The sequence below is a fragment of the Centroberyx gerrardi genome, chromosome 8 (assembly GCF_048128805.1).
Source record: "Centroberyx gerrardi isolate f3 chromosome 8, fCenGer3.hap1.cur.20231027, whole genome shotgun sequence".
Taxonomy (NCBI): domain Eukaryota; kingdom Metazoa; phylum Chordata; class Actinopteri; order Beryciformes; family Berycidae; genus Centroberyx; species Centroberyx gerrardi.
The window spans coordinates 31,186,863-31,206,324 of record NC_136004.1 but is presented as its reverse complement, the minus strand read 5'-3'; the positions used below and the strand labels follow the sequence as shown (position 1 = coordinate 31,206,324).

At 44.1% G+C, this 19,462-nt stretch overlaps 1 protein-coding gene across 1 annotated transcript in view; it reads left to right on the top strand.

The window, feature by feature from the left end:
* The first annotated feature begins 212 nt into the window (after window positions 1–212).
* fras1 (Fraser extracellular matrix complex subunit 1) overlaps window positions 213–19,462 on the top strand; it is a 265,678-nt gene continuing 246,428 nt past the window's right edge. The window contains exons 1-2 of the mRNA XM_071923837.2: window positions 213–329; window positions 3,801–3,832. Of these exons, the coding sequence (XP_071779938.2) occupies window positions 263–329; window positions 3,801–3,832 (99 nt within the window). The 5' untranslated portion in view covers window positions 213–262. The remainder of the gene's footprint in view (window positions 330–3,800; window positions 3,833–19,462) is intronic.

Genomic DNA, 19,462 nt, shown 5'->3' with positions numbered 1-19,462 from the left:
GGACACTTTTTTTAGGGGGTTTTTCTGGACCGCATTCCTGCCGGAGCGCAGCGCGTCGGAGCCGGTGCGCTCCCGCCGCCCAGTCCGCTCTCCTGCGCGTCATTTTCATCAAACACCCCGGACGTTCCCCTGGTTGTTTATTGATGTTTTTTTTGGCACATCGGGAAATCAATAATGCGATGTGAGAACTGCTTTGATTTGAGCTAGAGAGACACACCGCGTTTTCCTTCTGTTGGATTTAAAGCCTCTGCTGCCTGTCACCATGGGCGGCTGGTGGATATTTGTCGGCGCTCTGGCCGGGATCCTCACCGTCCCCCGTGGGATACATGGTTGGTATTTTTGGTCTCTTAGACAAGCCAGTTGTTCAGGTTGTTATGTAGGTCAGTGGCTCTCAAACGGTTTCATGTCCTGGACCCCCAGATAGACTCACATCAGGGCCACGGACCCCCTTTTGATCAGATTTAGTCCCAGGAACCCATATGGGAACTGATTTAGTATTGAAATGTAAAACTATCTACACTGAACACAGGGAGAGAGAAGTGGTGGGAGTGAAACCTGAGATTAAAATAGTCTTATGCATTCTCTAATTGGGATAATTTCCACTGAACTAAGTTACAGTGGAATCAAACTATTCCTCATGTTGCTGAGGACCTCCTGGAACCCTCTGCAGGACTCCTGGAGGGCCCAGGACCCCACTTTGAGAACCACTGATGTGGGTTACTGTTTCCCAGGGTTACAAGCAAAGAAAACTGACCAGTGTCCAGAAGTGACTTTAAGTGAGAAATGTGCGTGATTCCAGCTATAGTGTTTGCAGGATTTGCCTAAAAAGAGAAGTGGCAAGATTTAAAGCAAGGATCCCCAAATTGATCCACATCAGAGCCATGTCTGACTGGATTTTGTCTGAGGATCATCCATCTGAGAGGATTTTTGTTGTTAGAAAAGGTTTAGTAGAGACTTATCTAACGGTTTATGCTGTAGTTAAGGGGACAGTAGTCAGATTTATACATTCTCTCACTGTGTTAACTTCTAGGGATTGACATAAAAGTGCAATTCAACTATTCATTTTTTTGCTGGGGACTTATTGATTGAAAGAACAGCGAGGCTGAAATAAGTTCATCATGTACTTGACTCAACAGTGAGGCACTGACTATTAAATTGAGTTTTCAGGATGTCATTATTCACCAACCAGCAATAATCCCAAGGTGAGCCTGTAATCTGGTTTGGTGAAGGACAATTCTGCTCCATCTGTAATTGCACAAATGCTTACAGCCACAACTGGGTCAAAATTAGGTCTGCTGTTCTTAGTAGACTATAAGGAATTTAAAACTTGTTGTCGACTTGACTGAGTCAGACAGTCTCAATCTGGCATGTTGTCCATTTTAACTTTAACTTTATCTTTCTTAAATATCTAAAAAATCTGTGAATCTCTTGCAGCCTGTAGCTTGCATGCATGTAAATATCTGCAAACATCAAATCTAAGAAGATCTACCTATGCGCACTTATTCCCATCAAAAGACTTATAATGCAAAACTTTGTCAGGTACAGGAATAAAGCAGGTTCTGCACCTATTACTGAACTGATCCGATCAAGATTTTACTTCATTCGTGATATCAAACTCAAACTCAGGGACATTGAAATTAAAGTTGTACGTATCCCCCTTTCTCTCACTGTATGGGAGAGAAGTCAAGCTGCATGTTGAAGTCAGTCGGTTTAAAGTTGCCTTGCAGAGATCCTGTATGTACGCAGCAGAACACAACTTCACGTTTTCCCAGTCATTAGCATCCTCTCCTCATCTCGGTTTACTTCCAATCCACCCAGCAGCACCAACTTCAATAAATTTCAAACTTTTAAAACTGGTTTGAGAGTTGCTCCTTGACCTTCTCCCACCAAAAGGCAGTGCGGTGCGGGGGCATTGGCAAGCAGAGCGAAATAGTTCTAAAAGTTTTACGCTGTATTGACAGAAGTGCTGCTTGTTGGACTGGATGTTTGCTGAAATGAGGAGAGGACTTTAACAATTTGGAAAAAGTCTTGAGTCAGATTCTGCGAGGTGTGAAGACTGAGCAAGGCAGCATGAAGGGTGATTCTACTGAAATGGTTCAAATTGGAAAAAAGTTGAAATTTGTATTCTATTCTCCCCAATATTTGACCATACATATGTTACACCATATCTGTGGCTCACATATCTACTAAACGTACAGTCAAATTTCAAATTTTATTTTCAGAATTTTCTGGAATTGCTTTCCTTTTCCAAAATGTGTCATATGTGAAATAAAAAATGCATTCACCTTATTAAATTTTAAATTAAATCTTTCTTGCTGTAAAATCTGATGAAATTTGATGAAATTACATGCACATTTAATCACTTACCAACTGAAATTTAGGTGTTTGGTCGTTGATTTTGTATATATTTTACTTATTACTATCTCAAATAATGCCTTGGACTTAGAGAGACTCTTAACATGATCTTAATAAATATCTAAAATCAGAGCACTTCATTGTTTTTTAAATAATTTTCTGCAATTTGAATTCTACCATTTTGTTGAATTGCCCTGAACTGATTAAACCCCCGGGTTCTGTTATGCAGTTTGACCCGACTCTCTCTCTCCTGTGCAAAGAGAGAACGAGACGACAGCAGGACTCGGAGTTAAGTTGCTCCAATATGAAGCAGTGGGATAAACAGACTCGCTCTCAGGCATCTTGTATATTAGCACAACTGTAACTGTACTCTTGTATTCCCATTTGGGCCATTATAGTAAATCTGTTTAGCTCTTCGTACACTTTCCCCAGAGGCGTATCGGGTTTCTCCAGCCCTCTTTTGTGAGAATCCGACCTCAGGCTCGCCGAGGCATCTGTCCGTCAGTCTCAGTCTGTTTTCTTAACATTTAGCCTCCAAACTGAGCAGAGATAATCATCAGCACCCTGTCGTTTACATTTAAAGGTGCCATATTATTCAGTTTTCATGACTTTGTTTTCACATATAGAAAGGCTCAGGATAAGAATAAGAATGAATAAGAATGAGAATGTTCTTCATGATGCTTTGAAAATGAATGCAAATTAATCAAATGAATGACAATATGTAATTAAAAGTTGATTTGAATTAGTTAAACTGAATCAATGTGAAGACTAAGTCGTTACAATACTGGGCCCTGATTGGCCGACAGCAGCAACTCCTCTAATTCAGTAATCCTATTTCAGTCATTCTGTAGTGAGTCAGCCAATCAGGACCAAGTCCAGCTGTGATGTGTTTACTGGAGTTAGTCTGAAACTGCCTGGGATTAAAAGAGTGGATTTTTAAAAATGCAACAACTTTAATTTTAACCACTCAAACAAAATCAAATTTTAACAAAGTCTTCATTAAACATCTTTGATCATATATGCATATAAACGGAGGGAAATCTGAATTCCTTTAAAGTGTAATGCTTCAGCTTTGAGTCGGGGCGGGTTTTGAAGATTTGGTCCCTGGATTATTCCCCCTGTCAGGAATCAGAATCATTTTATTTCGTCAAACGCAGGAATCCGTCCCGGCGGGGCAGACGGACGAATCGAGCGCTTACGGAGTTTGACAGTAGGAAAAGGGAAATCGATTTCCCATCATGCACGAGTCTGATCTGCAGCTTGACCCGAGCGTCTCCGGGAATGGCAACGACAGATTTGCATAATCCCGGGCAAATAACGGTTTCATAACATGTCAGTACAACCGTGTGATCATGACTGGACTTGCTGATGCTAATGACCCTAACCCCCCCTTTTCTCTCTCTCCACCCCCCCTCCCCCCCTCCCCCATCTCTTCATCATCCCAGGAGCTTGCGTCTACCAGGGATCGCTGTATGCGGTAGGTACACCCCCCCCCCTCTTCTCATCCTATTTTACCGCTCTAATATCACTGGTTAAAGTTTTCACTCGGATCATCCCACCCGCCCACGGAATTAGGATGTTGAGTCCGTTTGCAAAGCCTGATGGGTATTTGCTCATGTATTATTCACGGGGGACATTACCAAGTTAGTACGTCTGAAGGTCTGAAGTCATGAGGTGTGTGTGTGTGTGTGTGTGTGTGTGTGTGTGTGTGTGTGTGCAGGCAGAGATAGGAGGTAAAAGGCGGGCGAGTTATCAATGGGGGGATTGCCGCACATCCTCTGTTGTCTGAGACGTAGCCGAGAAGATGCGTCTCATCAATAATGCATGCCGGCCGCTGACTTTGCGGATGATAATGGCGATGAGAGAGTATGATGAGGCTCGGCTGGAAGGCGGTCGCCGCGACTCGGCAGAAGGGTTACGCGCTCTGCTTAAAAGTGAGACGCGAGTCTGTGATGGTCTCTGTTCCTGTTGTTCTGCTGGGGCTCGGCCGACACCCAGGGCTTCGCTTTTAAGATGTTGTCTGTTGTTTTATCTTCTTCAGAACCTGATGCTGCGTCTTCACGTCTCGCCCCGCAACTCATTTTAGCTTTTAAAGTCGTCGAGTTCGGCTCGAGGCGACGACAGACGAGATGTGGTGTTGTTTCTCCACAGAGGGTGTGATTTGAAACTCTGGTTGAATTTACACACATTTGCTACTTTGAACTTCACAGCTGTCAAAAGATAGAGTTAGATTGATATATCAGTTTGCCGATATTGGGCGTTTTATTAAATATCGTAAATTGGCCAGTTATGTCATCCGACTCTGATATAATGGAGGTTCCTCCTGACCACAGCTACAGAAAAACAGTCTGGAAAACCTGCAATGACGTTTTATTAATTCATTTAACTGTTCAATTATGTGTTTTTGTAATTTAATTCTTCATTTAAAGGCAGTAATGTCTCCCAGAGTTTCTCTACCATTGAACAGGTGTGATGTCTCTCTGCCTTAAAGAGCTGCTGACACTAAAAGAATTTCATCAGTCTGGGTTTCAGTGGAGAGTTTTAGTGTCCCATGATGGTCTGAATGATGTTTCAGAGGCTTCAGTATCGGCCTTCAAACCCCCCGTATCGGTCGAACCCTAGTAAAAGGTAATGAATTGCGCTGCTATGCAAAAACCACTAGAAAAACACCACTTCTGTCTCGGGGAACAACTGGTAATCGCTCCTAAAAGCCTTGAAGACGGTTCTCGGGGGAAGAGCTGTGGTTCCCAGGCAGCTTCGAAGGCGAATAATGACAAATTCCTGCTCCTGTGCTGCTGTGTTATCTAGCTGTGTAATTACAGTAAAGCTCAGAACAGCGAGCGCTAACACACACACACACACACACACACACACACACGACTGTAAACGCACGGGAACAGACCTCTTGTGAAACGCCGCCATCGTTACGTTTCCCCCTTTTTTTTGCTTTGAAGGCCCGCATCAGGGCGGATAATCGTTGGAGCGGGGGAAGTAAAAGACGGGAACGGTTCAGGCGGTGTTTCAGGTGAAGGTGGGAGTGGTGGAGGAGAGAGAGAGAAAGAGAGAGAGGGGGGTTGTGGGAAGTGGAGGAGGGAGGCAGGGAGACAGGTGGGAGGCCCCAGCGTGTTCGAACACAGTCGGGGAAGGGAAGGGGCCCTCCTGGAGTTCAAAGTGAAGACCTCCACCCCACCCCCCCCCCCACCCCCTCCCTCCACCAACACCTGGAGTGGTCGGGAGGTGGGAACACAGGAAAAAAACACACACACACACACACAGATTAAAGTGTAAGTCACAATGGAAGCCCTCAGGACTCGTTCAGGTCTCTGGTCGTTGCTTTTTGCAGGGAAAACAATCAAAGAAGAACAAAGTGGCTTCCTGCACAGGTTCAATTTCAAAGACTTTTTCCATTCCTTCATTTGTCTCGATTTGATTTGAAGATTTTGGCGTTCGGGGATGATTTACGTCACCAGTCGTCTTGCCCCTACCGGCTCTGTGGATGAAGATTATTCTTCACAGTGATATGTGTCGGATGATGGAGGTCTAAAACCACAGAAAATATGTAGTTGTATGTATATTTGGACTGTAAAAGTAAAAGTTTCCATACTTTTCCAAACTTTTTTGTGCAATTTCCAAACTTTTCAAGACCTGTAAATGACCAAATTCTTTTCCCATGCACTTCCAGTCCTGTGTAGGAACCCTGGACAAAGAATCAGTCACTTTTTGGGTTAGACAAATATATTGGGCTGATATTGGCATTTTATGAATATCGAATATCGACCAGTCATGACGTCCAGCATCAATATGATGGAGGTTCCTCCCTGACAACAGCCATAGATAATCTGTAATACCTGGAATACAATTTTCTTTTCTTTATTTTCTTTTGAGAAGCTGCTAACCACCTAAAACCACTTCTTTAATATGGGTTTTAATGGAGAGTTTTACTGTCACTTGATGGTATAAATGCTGTTTCCACCCTGCCAAGAATCAAATTTGGGGGGTAAACCTTGAATCCTTGTTGAATATTGACACAAAACAACATCTCCGCAGCTTCACTACTAAAATATTTGCATCGGCCTTGAAAAAAAATCCATATTGATCGATGCCTAGTTGCTTTTACATGTTGTGAGATGAGATGGAGGCTGGAGAGTGAGAGACAGAGAGAGAGATGAGCAAACCCTCTCCGTCTCCCCACAGAGGAGCGTACAGAGAGCGAACGGCTGCTGGAGTTCAGACCGCTCCTCGGCCGAGTCCGGACCGACGAGCCGCCGAGGCCTCGAGAGATCGTGTTCGGCCGCCGCTCCCTCCGCGTCTTCACTGAATCATTTAGTCTCCCACCTGCAGCCTCGTAACCCGATGAGTCAGATCAGGCCTTGGGAGAGGAGTGTGTGTGTGTGTGTGTGTCTCCTGGGCGGACGCAGGTCTTTAATGATGTTACCCTGAGGTCGTCTGAAACATCTCCATCCTGCCAGCCAGTGCTTAATTTGTAAATGATGAGGTCCCGGAAACACCAAGCGGTCGGTGTTCCCGCGAGTCGGTGTGGAGGGAAAATGTTCCGAAACATATCAAGACAATTGTGCATTAGAGGCAGAGTGGTGCTCAGTGCAGCCATACAGCTTACTGTAGACCTAACAGCATAAACATTACTAAATGACCGACTATATGACCTTAGAGCTCCGACTGCTGGGGACCTATAACAATATTTGATTATTGCATAGGCTACATAATGCTCATTTTTACAAACCTGCCCTTCAAGTAGTAGACATAAAAGTTGCACAACATAAAAATGCCCACATAGGCTACTATGAGACATGATGATGAGCAGGTGAAGCCAATCGTTGTTCATTTTACTCCAGCCAGAACATGCTGATAAGTCGCATCACTTTACTGTAACACTGTAAAGATATAAGTTATTTCACAATATTACGAAAATCCCAGACGATATCTAGTCTCTTATCATGATATCGATCTTGTACGATATATCGCCCGGCTCTAGTCGTGGGTAACGTATGCTGCGTTCAGATCTACACAGCGCCCGGCGACATGCTGCTGAAACTCATCATATAGCCCGGAGTGACGGACAGCAGCGCACGGCAACATGCAGCACCATGTCCAAATATATCACCCGCGCCTCAAGGCTCGAATTCCTGGCATTGCAAGTCACAAATCCCCGTAGTGATCAAAATGTAGGGCATCTAGAGAACCGCAGCATCGGGACAGAGGGCCGGACGGGAACACCGAGAGGATTTAACAAAGAGTTTAGCTGAGGTGCGCCGAGCTGAGGCTGAGAGACACGGTGTCACGGTGTCTGTCGGGACCAATCCAGACCCCTCCATCAGGATCGGTTCGTTCATTACGGATCACATTTGTTGCTGCTGCATCTTTCAGCGACAGATGCGTGGTGTTGAGATCATAGTGTAAAAACAGATGGACGTAGTGAGTGTGACGTCACCCACAAGGGACGTTTTGAAGCCTGGAGATTGTGTTTACGGTCGCCGCCATGTTGACATTTTTTGGAGCCGGAGCAGCCAAAGAGAGGCGAAGGACGGAGTTTGGGTTAATGACACAATTATTTTGAAAATCGCCATAAGGACACACATTATAAGAACTGAAATTAGCTACTGAGGCCAAAACCTCTTGTGGAAAAAATGTATTGACTTTATATATTTATCAGAAGTTGGGTTGTGGTCCATTGACTTCATGGAGTCGGGCGGTTTGGAGTCTTTTTGGAGCCGGACTCTAGCGGACCTTAGTGCACTTCAGGATCGGCTTCAAAATTCACCCGAGGTTTTGGCCGCTTGGTTGAGATCTAAGTGTTGCATGTGTTCGATTTATTTCTTCTTCTTATGCATTGACTGTATGAGCGCAAACTAAACCAAACTGTTGTTTTGCTCCATTTTTTTGTTTGTACCATGCCGGTTTTCGAATCAAAGTTGCAATGAAAAATTATGTTGTTAACGGTAAAATTAATAACCACGCCTGACCAGCTTCATCTCAGTACCTTTGAGCCGTCGGTTCCTCGTATAACACTCTACATATAATTTGCAGCAACTTGAAGGCATCACAGATTCAGATGATTGCGGCGCACCGAGGTGATCTCTCAGGGAAATATCCTGAGCGGTTTTACAGGCTGTAAATTCCAGTCGCAGAGAAACAATCTCAGCAGTAACTGTGACTGCTGTTGTTGCCCGACACGCTTTGCAGCTCGGGTTTGATGACAACTTCAGCTCAAACTCACATGAAAACCAGATTAAAAGGCGAGTAAGCTCATTCAAAAGAGCGCATCGCTGTCTTCCCGTATGCCAAGGGAAACTTAGCACCGGGATTCATATCCATCGACACCGTGCCCAGCGGGGTTTGGCGCTGAAGTATAGTGACATTAAAAGCGCTAATAGGATCTGACGGCTGTTGGACAGAATATGTATATTAGAGGAAACTGCCTTTTCCACGGCCCCTCGCCGGATTAACGCTAAAGCCCTGCTGATAATTCCCCTGTGACGACCCGGTCGCCGCCGACTGGTGTTCACGCTGCGGCCTTCCCGTGGCTCAATGCCGCCCATGTGATCAGAGGAAAAGCCAGATCAGACCTCGCGTCCCCCAGAGGGATAAGACATGCGCCGCGGGCACACTTCAAGGCTGTGGGAGGGAGCGGAAAGGAGAAAAAAACGCAGAAAAGGAGGACATGGCTAAGTAGAGACGCTGGGAGAAAGCAGTGAGGGGGAAACAGAAAAACAGAAAAGAGAGAGAGGAATAAAAAAAAAAGCTAAAGGACATGAAATGAGGAAGGACAGTGAGGGACAAAACAAAGTCCAGAGAGAAGCAGACAGCAGCGACCGAGCTTCACCCCGGTCCTGTGAGACCACAGTCAGCGTTTTCCCCTCTCCGTCTGATCAGTGAGTCCAGACAGGTAGAATCACCTGGAGTCAGCAAGGGAGCGGATGACGACTGCAGACTCCTGGATACACTTCTGACTTTGACAACTTGGATCAGTTGGTTCCTAACCTTTTCAGTTGAAAACGCTGAACTTTGACACCGACCGATGATTTTATTTACCGTTTCAGGCTTTATCTTAAAGTGGAAATGTGCGAGATCCTTGTATTTTTCTTTTTATTTGACAGAAGCGATGATTGCTGTGGTGTTTTTTTTGCACCGCACTTCCCAGCATCACTTCTTCTACGGCAGAGGATTTTTTTTCCCAGGAAAAAGCTACCAGACACCAGAGGTTTAGAGCAAGAAATGGAAAAGCTTTCATGAACTGGATATCGGTTGATTTATTGACACAGACATTTATTTATATGAATATATCACAGATTATCACTTTAAGTCATTAATTATTTCCAGAAACATCAGGGCTGCAAATATCCAGTATATGACAAGAAAAAAGGCATGTAGGTGAAGAATGATACTAGATTTGTATTTTAAAAAACTCTTATTTTGAATTCCATAAATCATCTTTGGACCCCCCCCCCCCCCCCCCCCAACAGCATTTTGTGAGCCCTAAGGGGGTCTCAGCCCCCATATTGAGACCCAATGAACTAAATACCTGCATTGTATCGTTTCCATGCCATGAAACTCCATCATTTCTACTCAGCTGGAAGTTGTTTTGGTACTTAGCATCAACATCCAAAAACAGCTTCGAGCACAAAGTGAAGTTCAGGCCGGGACAAGCTGTGCCGAATCTCCGCCCACCGCTGCTGTTCCAGTCAAGTCACGGAAACAAACCCCAAAAACTGAACTTTTCTTCCCACTCGGCTCAGCGGGAAGCCTCATTTGTTCGATCCAAATAGTCCTGAATCCTGATTTCTCTGAGTCTGAATTAACTTCTTGAAAGCTCGGTGGCCCTCAGTTTAGTTCGGGACATAACGAAGCGAGCGCCCCTCCCCCTCCCCCCCTGCACTAACGTCAGGACGAGAGTCTGTTCAGAAACGCTGCGGCCCGGGACACAGAAATAGATCATTCGAGGACATTCGCCATTTGTGGCTCTCCCACATCTGAATTATTAAGCGGCCCGGGGCTGTGAAGTGCCGACAGTCGCTGCTCTTTTCAAGACGCTTTTAAAGCTAAACTGCTTCTTGCATCTCGAATTCCTCCAGACTTTTGAGGCAGAGCTGCAGTTCTCCGTTTGTTCTGTTCATCCTGTTTTCCTTTAGTTGGCAAACAGAAAAGTTCAAAGCGAGCTCCGGATGCTACAGGTTTGAATCCTGTGCAGCCTGATTGCATGAAATTTCGTGAAATGAGCACGATGTCTTAAATCGCAAAATAACGAGCTCCGTGCACGAAAAGTGAGAGAGAAACGTTTCCCCACCAGGAAGGGACGACATGGAGGAGACACGGCTGGAAACAGGAAGTAGTTTGACACTGAAGTAGCGCAGTGGACGGGCGAATACGTTTATCTTCAACTCCGACGACTTCTGTTCAATTCCCAACTCAACAACTTTACTTTACTGGGAGGTTTCATTTGATGTTTTTCTTATTTAACCATGACCCAAACCCTAACCTTATCCCAAGTTGTTTTAGTTGCCTAAATTTAACTGTTAGCTAACTTTTCACATGACGAACACGTGAAAATGTGTGCAATTCATGTTATTATCACATAATCCCTTCATGGTAGAGAAAGGTAATCTTCACATTATTGTTGCCCACAACAATCTGGATTTCAGAGTTTGTGCTCATTTCACTAAATTTTGTGAGTTGATTCTACGACATCCAGCATTACTGTGTGCAGCAGACATGGAGGTGACTGCATTGATGCTTATGTGCAAAAATGAAACAACTTTTCTACTATTTTCAGTAAGTTTTTCTTATTTAACCAAAACCCAAACCTTAACTAAAGTTGTTTAACTTGCCTAAACTTGACTATTAGCTAACCCTTTCACATGATGAACAGGTGAAAACGTGTCTCATTCCTGGTATTGTTATATAATCATTTAGTGAAGGAACGTAATCTGAAACATTATTGTTGCCCACAACAATCTCTGTCATTTGCATGTCAGAGTTTGTGCTCATTTCACAAAATTCTGTGTGACTTTGTTGATTCTTCAGACTTGGAGGTGATTGCATTGATGCTTAACGTGTAAAGAAGTGTCTTCCTTGGTGGTAAAGTCACTCTCAGGTCAACTCTTGGCCGTTAGGAACATGCTGACCTGGAAACAGTGACCTTATAATCAGTCTGAGGTTGAACACAAAACCTTCCTGTCTGCTTAACTACTCACTTTTTTTCACTCATTAACCTTTAAAGGAACGCAACGTTTTCCCCTCGCTCGCAGCAGCACGCTCCTCAGGCATGAGCTGGCTCAATCAGTGGCTTTAAACCTTCAGGCAAGACTCTTAAACTTTAATCAGGGAACAAGACTGCATGACACGTTCTCCGTAAATGAGACAGAACGCCGATACACTCTGCCGCATTAGACCAGAGCGTGTTAGTTAAGAGCGGCGGCTCTCAACTATTTTTGGCTTGTTACTCCCGAAAGAAGCAAACCCTGCAACATGCTGCAGGACGTACGCACACAGTTGTGGACTTTGACTTTTATTTTCTCTTCTCAGCCCAATTTACTCGGTTACCTAGTAAGGATTTAATGGACAGCGGTGTGAAGGAGGTGGTCAAGTTCAGCATCAACGCAAACAAGCACAAAAGTTTCACAATATGATATTATGGCATGGTAAAAAGTCATCTGAAATCAGCTTTGGAAACTGTTCTGAACTGATATCAGAAAGATATTTAGGTCCCATTTTATTTAAACTGGTTTTCAGTGTTGGTGAAGGCATTTTGGATATCGGAGGACGTCTAGAACTTGCATAAATTGATATTTAACAAGAAAAAATAATTGATTAAAAACATTAAAAACATGCTAATAAATTTGTCCATTGGAAATATACCTATTTTTTCAATGACCCCTTGGAGGGTCCTGATCCCCAGGTTGAGAACCGCTGCTTGGGTCCGTCCCACGCTCAAACGAGCGCTTGCCATGCTTCCTCGACCGGAACTAAGCTCCACGCAGACGGGCCGGGCTGCAGAGGACCGGGGTGGAGCGGTGCAACCTTTGGCAAACACCCAGCCGCTCGGCTAATGGGCAAACAAACAAGCTAGCCGCTCCCCTTTCTCATTACCCCCCGCCCCCCCTCCCCCATCCGGTGGTGGCTTTGACAGTTTCATCGCTGAAGGTCTGCGAGGTCGCCGGCCTTTGTCTCCCCAGCTCATTCGCAGTGTTTGATTCCCGGCTCTCCATTCAAGCCGGTTTGCCTCTTATCTGTAAATACCAGAATTCGCCTCCGAGCCCTGGTTTGCTTTCTTGCTCTACTTTTTCTCTCCGTCTGTGCCTTCAGGCCGTCGAGCTACAAGTGTTTAGACAGAGCAGCATTAAACTAAGCCAGGCCTTTTGTCCCCGGCGGCTCAGACGGCCGTGTTTCCACATGCTGCAGATCCCAAACCTGCCGTCCATCCAGGAGACTTTGTTCCTCCTACTAAATAAAACTGACTTTCCCCTCCTGTTGTTTCTCCTGCATGCAGCGGGAGGAAGGAGAGCATCTTCAGGGACAGCTGCTTAAAAAATTACTGAAGAAAAATTAAAAGCACAATCTTCTGCAGAAAGGGAATGAAGGAATTCAAACAGCTGAAACAGAATATATGAAGAGGGAGAGAAACACGAGGGAGTTTTCTCTTTGGAGATATTTTCTGATTTAGATTCTCAGTGTTTGGTTGTAAAAGCTGAAATCTCATTCATTTGTCAAAGAAACACCATGAGAAATATATATATATATTTTTAAATGAGTCATATTAACTTGACTATTATTAACACTTCTTTTTTTTTTTTTTTTTAACTTTTATTGGCAATAAAATTTGGCAATCTGTATTTATTATATTATAAAGATTACCAGAAAGTTCACAATTTTAATCAGTGGAGCATCATCCAATATTCCAACAGTGGGTGTAAAAAAATATCCAATTTTCCTTGTTTGGCATGTGGTTTTCTATTCTTTTGAGGTTTAAATGTTTTAATAAACCCTTTAGAGTCTCTTTAGCTCTTCTGCACCATAAGGGCTTTTTCATCTTCTTCATTGTTCTTTGTTTTATAATTTATATGTGGAATAAATTGAACTAAAAGCTAAATTAATGTCACAAGAAGACATGAATTAAGTGTTTTCTGGTCATGTGGGTAAAACACGACAGTAATCTAAAAACGATGCCTATACTCGCAGGCTTAAATGATCAGAATTTTTAATTTTGACACCAAATAAAGATTTTTATTTCGCTTTTCTGGCCAATTTAGTTGATTTATTACTAGAAGAAGCCTACAGTCTGTAAGTATTCAGTATTTCAGGGTTAGGATTCAAGCTTAAAGACGTGACAATACATTGTATACTGTGTGCTGTATTTATACATGTGTGGGCGGCTTGTGAGCAGAAGGTTGACGATTTAAATCCCCGGACTGGCAGGGAAAGTGTGGGTGGAGGAAGTGAAGCAGTAGCGCTCTTCCCTCAATTCAACAACCACTGCTGCTGTGCCCCTGAGCAAGGCAGCGAACCCCCAGCTGCTGCAGTGGGAGAACAGTGGGAGACACTGGTTTCACTGGGCAGATACTGTGTGAAAATGAAGCCGGGCGATGCTGCAAAAGGGCAAACATGCTCGATATTTCCTGGAAAAATAAAGGTTAAAGAAAACATTCATATATCAGCAGTATTAGTCCAAATTCCATAAATCATCTTGCGACCCACCTCCCCACCTGCCTCCCCTCACCGTGGCCCCCCTGGGAGGCCCCGACCCCCAGGTTGAGAACCAGTGTGTGTTTCTCAGTGGATGTTTTTCATCACGCCTCTCCGTGCAGAGCTGGGACCGCTGGATCCAGCGTGAGAAGCCTCTGATCTGACATGAAGGATCCCGTGGCTCTTCACCGGCTCCCTGGTCCAATCAGATGTCACGGTGTTGAAGAGTGCTGGCAGGATCCAGGGGGGGGTGGAGGGTGTGTGTGTGTGTGTGTGTGGGGGGGGGGGGACTATCACGCTGTTGCCTCGGTTCTACCCACATCGCCCTGTTTACCCTCCCACAATAGAAATAAGGCTTCATTGTGTTAGACTTGTCTCTGTACTTATGTGCTTCTTTTAGATTAATTTTATCAAGTAAAATCAATCAATCAATCAATTAGTCAGTCCTCCTCTCTCTACCTTCTGCTGTTGGGAGCTCATGGTCATGACTGTCTGGATTATTGATGAATAAAGTGAAGGAAACTATAGGAAATGTCAGGAGTTAAACTATAATTCACAAAATCTGCATTTTTTTATATTTAGTCTCCATCTTTGTCACTCAGCCTGACTGTGGTGTTTCTGCACTGCACTTCCCACAGATCACCTGTCAATCAAACAGTGTGGGGGCGGAGCTTGGATTTTCTGTTGCTGCAGTTTGAGTTTCTCTTTTCTTTGTCTGTTCAGCCATGGTGGCTATCACTGCTCATGCTAACTACCCAGTTCTTCTTCTTCTTCTGTTTGTTCCAAACAAACCGGAAACGTAAAACGCATCACTTCCTGTGCAGCAGAGGATTTTTCCCAGGAAAGAGCGACCAGACACCGGCTGTTTAGAACAGACAGAGGAGAAGATTTATGAACTGGATAGAGGTTGGATCACTGTTGGGATATATTATTCGGCTATAGAGAGGAGCAAAATGGACATTTATTTATATGAAAATGTCACAGATTATTACTTTAAGTATCTTCAGAATTTTAATTGACAGTCTTTTGAATTTCTGGTAGGAGCCTAGGCATTAATAGGTTATCTGTTAATAGATTATCAAGTGTCTAACTTAATCCGTCTCCGGTACTTTACCCTTACGATTGGCATAAATCTCCAAAATCCACGATACGGCGAGCCTCGCTGTATAATTGCCTGAGATTTAAGCTAAGCGGCATAATGGTGTGCCAGTCTGTCAGAGAGCTTTACGAGAGCAGGTATTATTATCTTTGACTCGGCGCTCATTACCTTGGCCTGTTAACCTTTACTGTGAGGAGACGGAGGGATCGGGAGGCCTGTGAGATAAAGCTGACGATGACAGGCGGAGGGATGTTAGCCTCGGGGGGGGCGGGGGGGTGGGACACGTTGGGAGCCAGACCCGACCTGTCGATGACTTCATTTCCCCTCGGCCCTCCTTACCTTCCCATCCCTCCCTGAGCGCCGCTGCTTCCCTCAGCAGAAAAAACACGAAACCCTCTTTTCCACTGCGTTCGACCCCCCAGGATGCTTGGATTACGCCAGCGCCAACAAAGAGATCCCTCCACATCAAACACACACGCCTTGGCTCCCCGCCGAACTGATAACAAAGGAAAATATAAAGACTGGTACCTTGGGAAGGTGGGGAGGAGAGGGGGGGGGGGGGGGGGGTCGCTCTCCCCTCTCATTTCCTGGCTCCTTTTAAAGCTGTAGATGAGATTTGCGGCCTCCTGCTTACTTATGATTGGCAAGTTAATTCGACTTCAACTGCGCTGGCCTTCAGCTGACTTTTTGTTTACATCCGTCTCGGGGATTGAGAGCGTTCAGTTTAGCAGGTCGTACTGGTCTTAGTGGCTTTTCATGTTGTTTTTTCCTCGCACACTCACAAACGGTTGGATGCAAAGTCGCTCGACAGTCAAGATTTCTTTATTTCGATTGAGCATCAGAAGTGGAGACTCCAGTCACATGACTTGGACTCGAGTCCCAGTTTTAATTGCTTGAGACTTGACTTGATGCATGAAGAGAAGACTTGAGACTTGACTTGACTTGGGTTCTGGTGACTTGGGACTCGACTCTGACTTGTACTTTGATGACTTGAAAAGGTTTCTAAAGTCTTGACTTGAGATCTTGTGTTTGTGTAAATGACTTAGATTGAAAGTGATGAGATTTGTTCCAGCGGACGACTGAATTTAAATTCTGTTTTCTGAATTTGTATGGAATGATTGAATTTATTGAAGTTGAAACTGATTATAGGAATCAAACTCATGATGCTCTTACCAAGTTTTTATCCTATTAAAACCATATTGCATTGAAAAGTCCTAGATATTTAGTTTTCTTTAAGATATTGAATTGATCCTGGACCAACAGTTCACATGTGGGAGCTTCACTGCTCAAGTTGTTGAGGGAGCAGACAGAGTTTCTCGTTCACTTTCCACTTTCAACAACTTTCCAATTCTCAAGCTTTTCAAGATCACAGCTAGAAAACAACTTTCTGACGTACAACATTCATGATTTAGACCTTTTGGTACCAGTTTTAAATCTACCTTTGCTTCCATTCTGCTTGAAGTTGCTTTAACATTAGAAAAGCCAAGCTGCTGTCAACTGACTGCTGTTATGCATCTTGAAATTGAAATATATATCAGCTTTCAAAATGTCCCTCCACGACTTTTCCTAGGCCAGTGCTTCTCTCTCATGTACCATGGAGGCCCAAGAGTCTGCAGGTTTTAATTTCCCACACTCACCAGGTGATTTTTTTTACTGATTAACCACCTTCACCCAGAGAGAGAGGAGGAACTGATCAGGGAAATCAGCTGCTGTAGCGTTCAGTTTCAATGAAAACCTGCAGACTCTTGAACCGCTATGTGAGACCCGTTCTGTACAGTCCGGTGTTGTAAGATTTTCAAAATCACGCAAGAAAATAGTAGTTGGCAGCTTGTTGGCCTTCTCTTAGACCTACAAAGAAAATTAAAGTCTCTTTTCTCTCTCTTTCCTTTTAGTTTCGTGGTTAATTTATTCCACCAAACGTTTTTCGACCACATGGCCTTTTCATCACGGCGATAAAGAGGAAGTCTTCTCTTAGACCGCCAAAATCCACCGGCCTCTCTGGTGCTAATAAAGATGTTTGATGCATTCCCAGGCCTGTGACTGAAGCTGGAGTCCAAAGACAGACCAGCTATCAGCACTTTCTGGACTCTTTGAATGCTCTTTGCCCTCTAGTTAGAGCAGGAACATGCCTCAACTCATTTTTATTACAGGCCCACGCTGAGTTAAAGACTAAAAGCTCCACTCATTTCGTCCCTTTGTTTGGCCTGTGAAAGGAACTTTAACATAATGTGAAGTCTGGAGTCTTTTAATGTCCGAGCGGCCCTGTGATTAGGGCTGAAAGATGTGGAGAAAAAGTCTAATTGCGGTTATTTGACAGAATATTGCAATTGCGATCTAAGCTGCCATTCATATCATCACAAGTTTTTCTTTCATAACTTTCTTAGAACTTTTAAATTGTTTAAAGAAAAGTGATTTTGGTGGGGAAAAAAAATAGATGTCAGTGTGCAGGATTTACTGAGTTTGAGTCTGATGAAAGGTTTTCACCAATATTGGGACTTATAGCCTCTGAGATTTGGAAATTGTGTTCAAATTGCGATTTATTTTCCGATTAATTGTTCAGCTCTACCTGTATTTCTGCACTGACGGGGAAAAAAACAGAAGTTTAAAGTAAGGTGTCACTGCTTCTTGAGCCTTTCAGTGTATTGAGTGTATGTGAGTTGTGTGTGACATCAACATTTTATTAGTTCATGTTAGCGTCTAAGCGATCAGACATTTAATTCCTTAAATTAAACCAATAATTTGATGATTTTCTGAGGGAAGAAGAGGCGACACTGCGTTGACCTCGACTGTTGCCCTTGTCCCGGTGCCACGAGAGAATGAACGACGCACTAAACCTGCGTTTGAATGGCGGCGTTTAACGTTTATTTACCGCTCGCCTCTTTGTCCCTGACGACTCGGCTCTTTTGTCTCGGTAATTATTATGGGGTACGAGGAGCGTGAGACTTGGACAAAAGGGAACTCCTTAAATTCCTGTGGGCGCCCTGAAGAGGAACTTAACAGTAAACTGAGACGTTGTCTTAAGCGCGTTTAGGAGGCTTACCGTGTAAACAGCTAGCTGAATGAAACCACTCTCACTGTGTAAAACAATAGGAATCTCCGTCTCTGAGGGTTTATGCATCTACACTACCAGTCAGAAGTTTGGACATGCCACATTTTTCTTTATTTTTGCTATTTTCCACATTTTAGAATAATAGTAAAGACATCAAAACTATGAAATAACACGAATGGAATTATGCAGCGACCAAAAAAGTGTCAAACAAATCAAAACTATCTTATATTTTAGATTCTTTAAAGTAGTCGCCCTTTGCCTTGATGGAAAAGGCAAAAGGCTTTGGAAAGAAATTCATACATAGGATCAACTTCACTATTTATATTTGTCTAAGAAACACATTTCAAGCATTTAAGAAGAAGCCTTTAGTAGGAGGAGAGGTGTGAACATTTGTGTTTGAGCCAGAACGTGCGATGAATGTTTGATGAACTGAGTGGGGTGGCGGGTGGGTGGGGGGGGCTTTCTAATTTGTTTGCTCTGATTCGCGGACCGAACATCAAATTATTTCATTGTAATTAGACCTTGGGTGCTGGTGTGTTGCTCTTATCATGGCGTTTATGTAATAGACGGAAATTGCATTTACATGTCCCATTTTTCGTGCTTTGTCGCCTCCCTGACACCGCCGGCTGAGTCAGCTGTCCCGCTCGGCGGCGCCCGCTGGGTCTCTGACAGCTCTGTCTCCGGTGGGCTGTTGTGCTTTTATTGAGGCCCCTTCCCCCCACTATGCTGACGCTCGGCGGGGGGGCCTGTCCGTCTAGAGCCAGAAATGGGGATAGCTGACGTGTTAGACCACAGGTTCTCAAACTTTTTCATGTCTAATAGTTACACTAGACCCCCATCTGGCATATTTTACATCCCACGGACCCCCGCCTGAGATGGTGGGGAGGTAACAGTGGAGGGAGTGAAACCTCTGATCGGAATAGTTCTTCTTATGCATTCTCTCATTATGCTTACGAGTGCGTTCTTTGGGTATCTTTGAGTTTCTTAGAGTTTCTTTGAGTCTCTTTGAGTTTCTTTGAGTCTCTTTGAGTCCAATTGGCTGAATAAGAGGAACCAGAACCACCGGCCGATTCTGGCGGGGTTATTTTGTCTTGTTGAGGGTGTGGAGAGCTGAATTTCCCATATAGTGTCACTAATGTACTTAAGTTTTCAGATGCAAGAAGCATGAATGCATGAACCAAGCCTCATAAGGAGGAACCGTCCTCAGCTCGATGTCTGTGTAGTTCTTGCAGGCTGCAGGATGAACAGCGGATAATGAAATT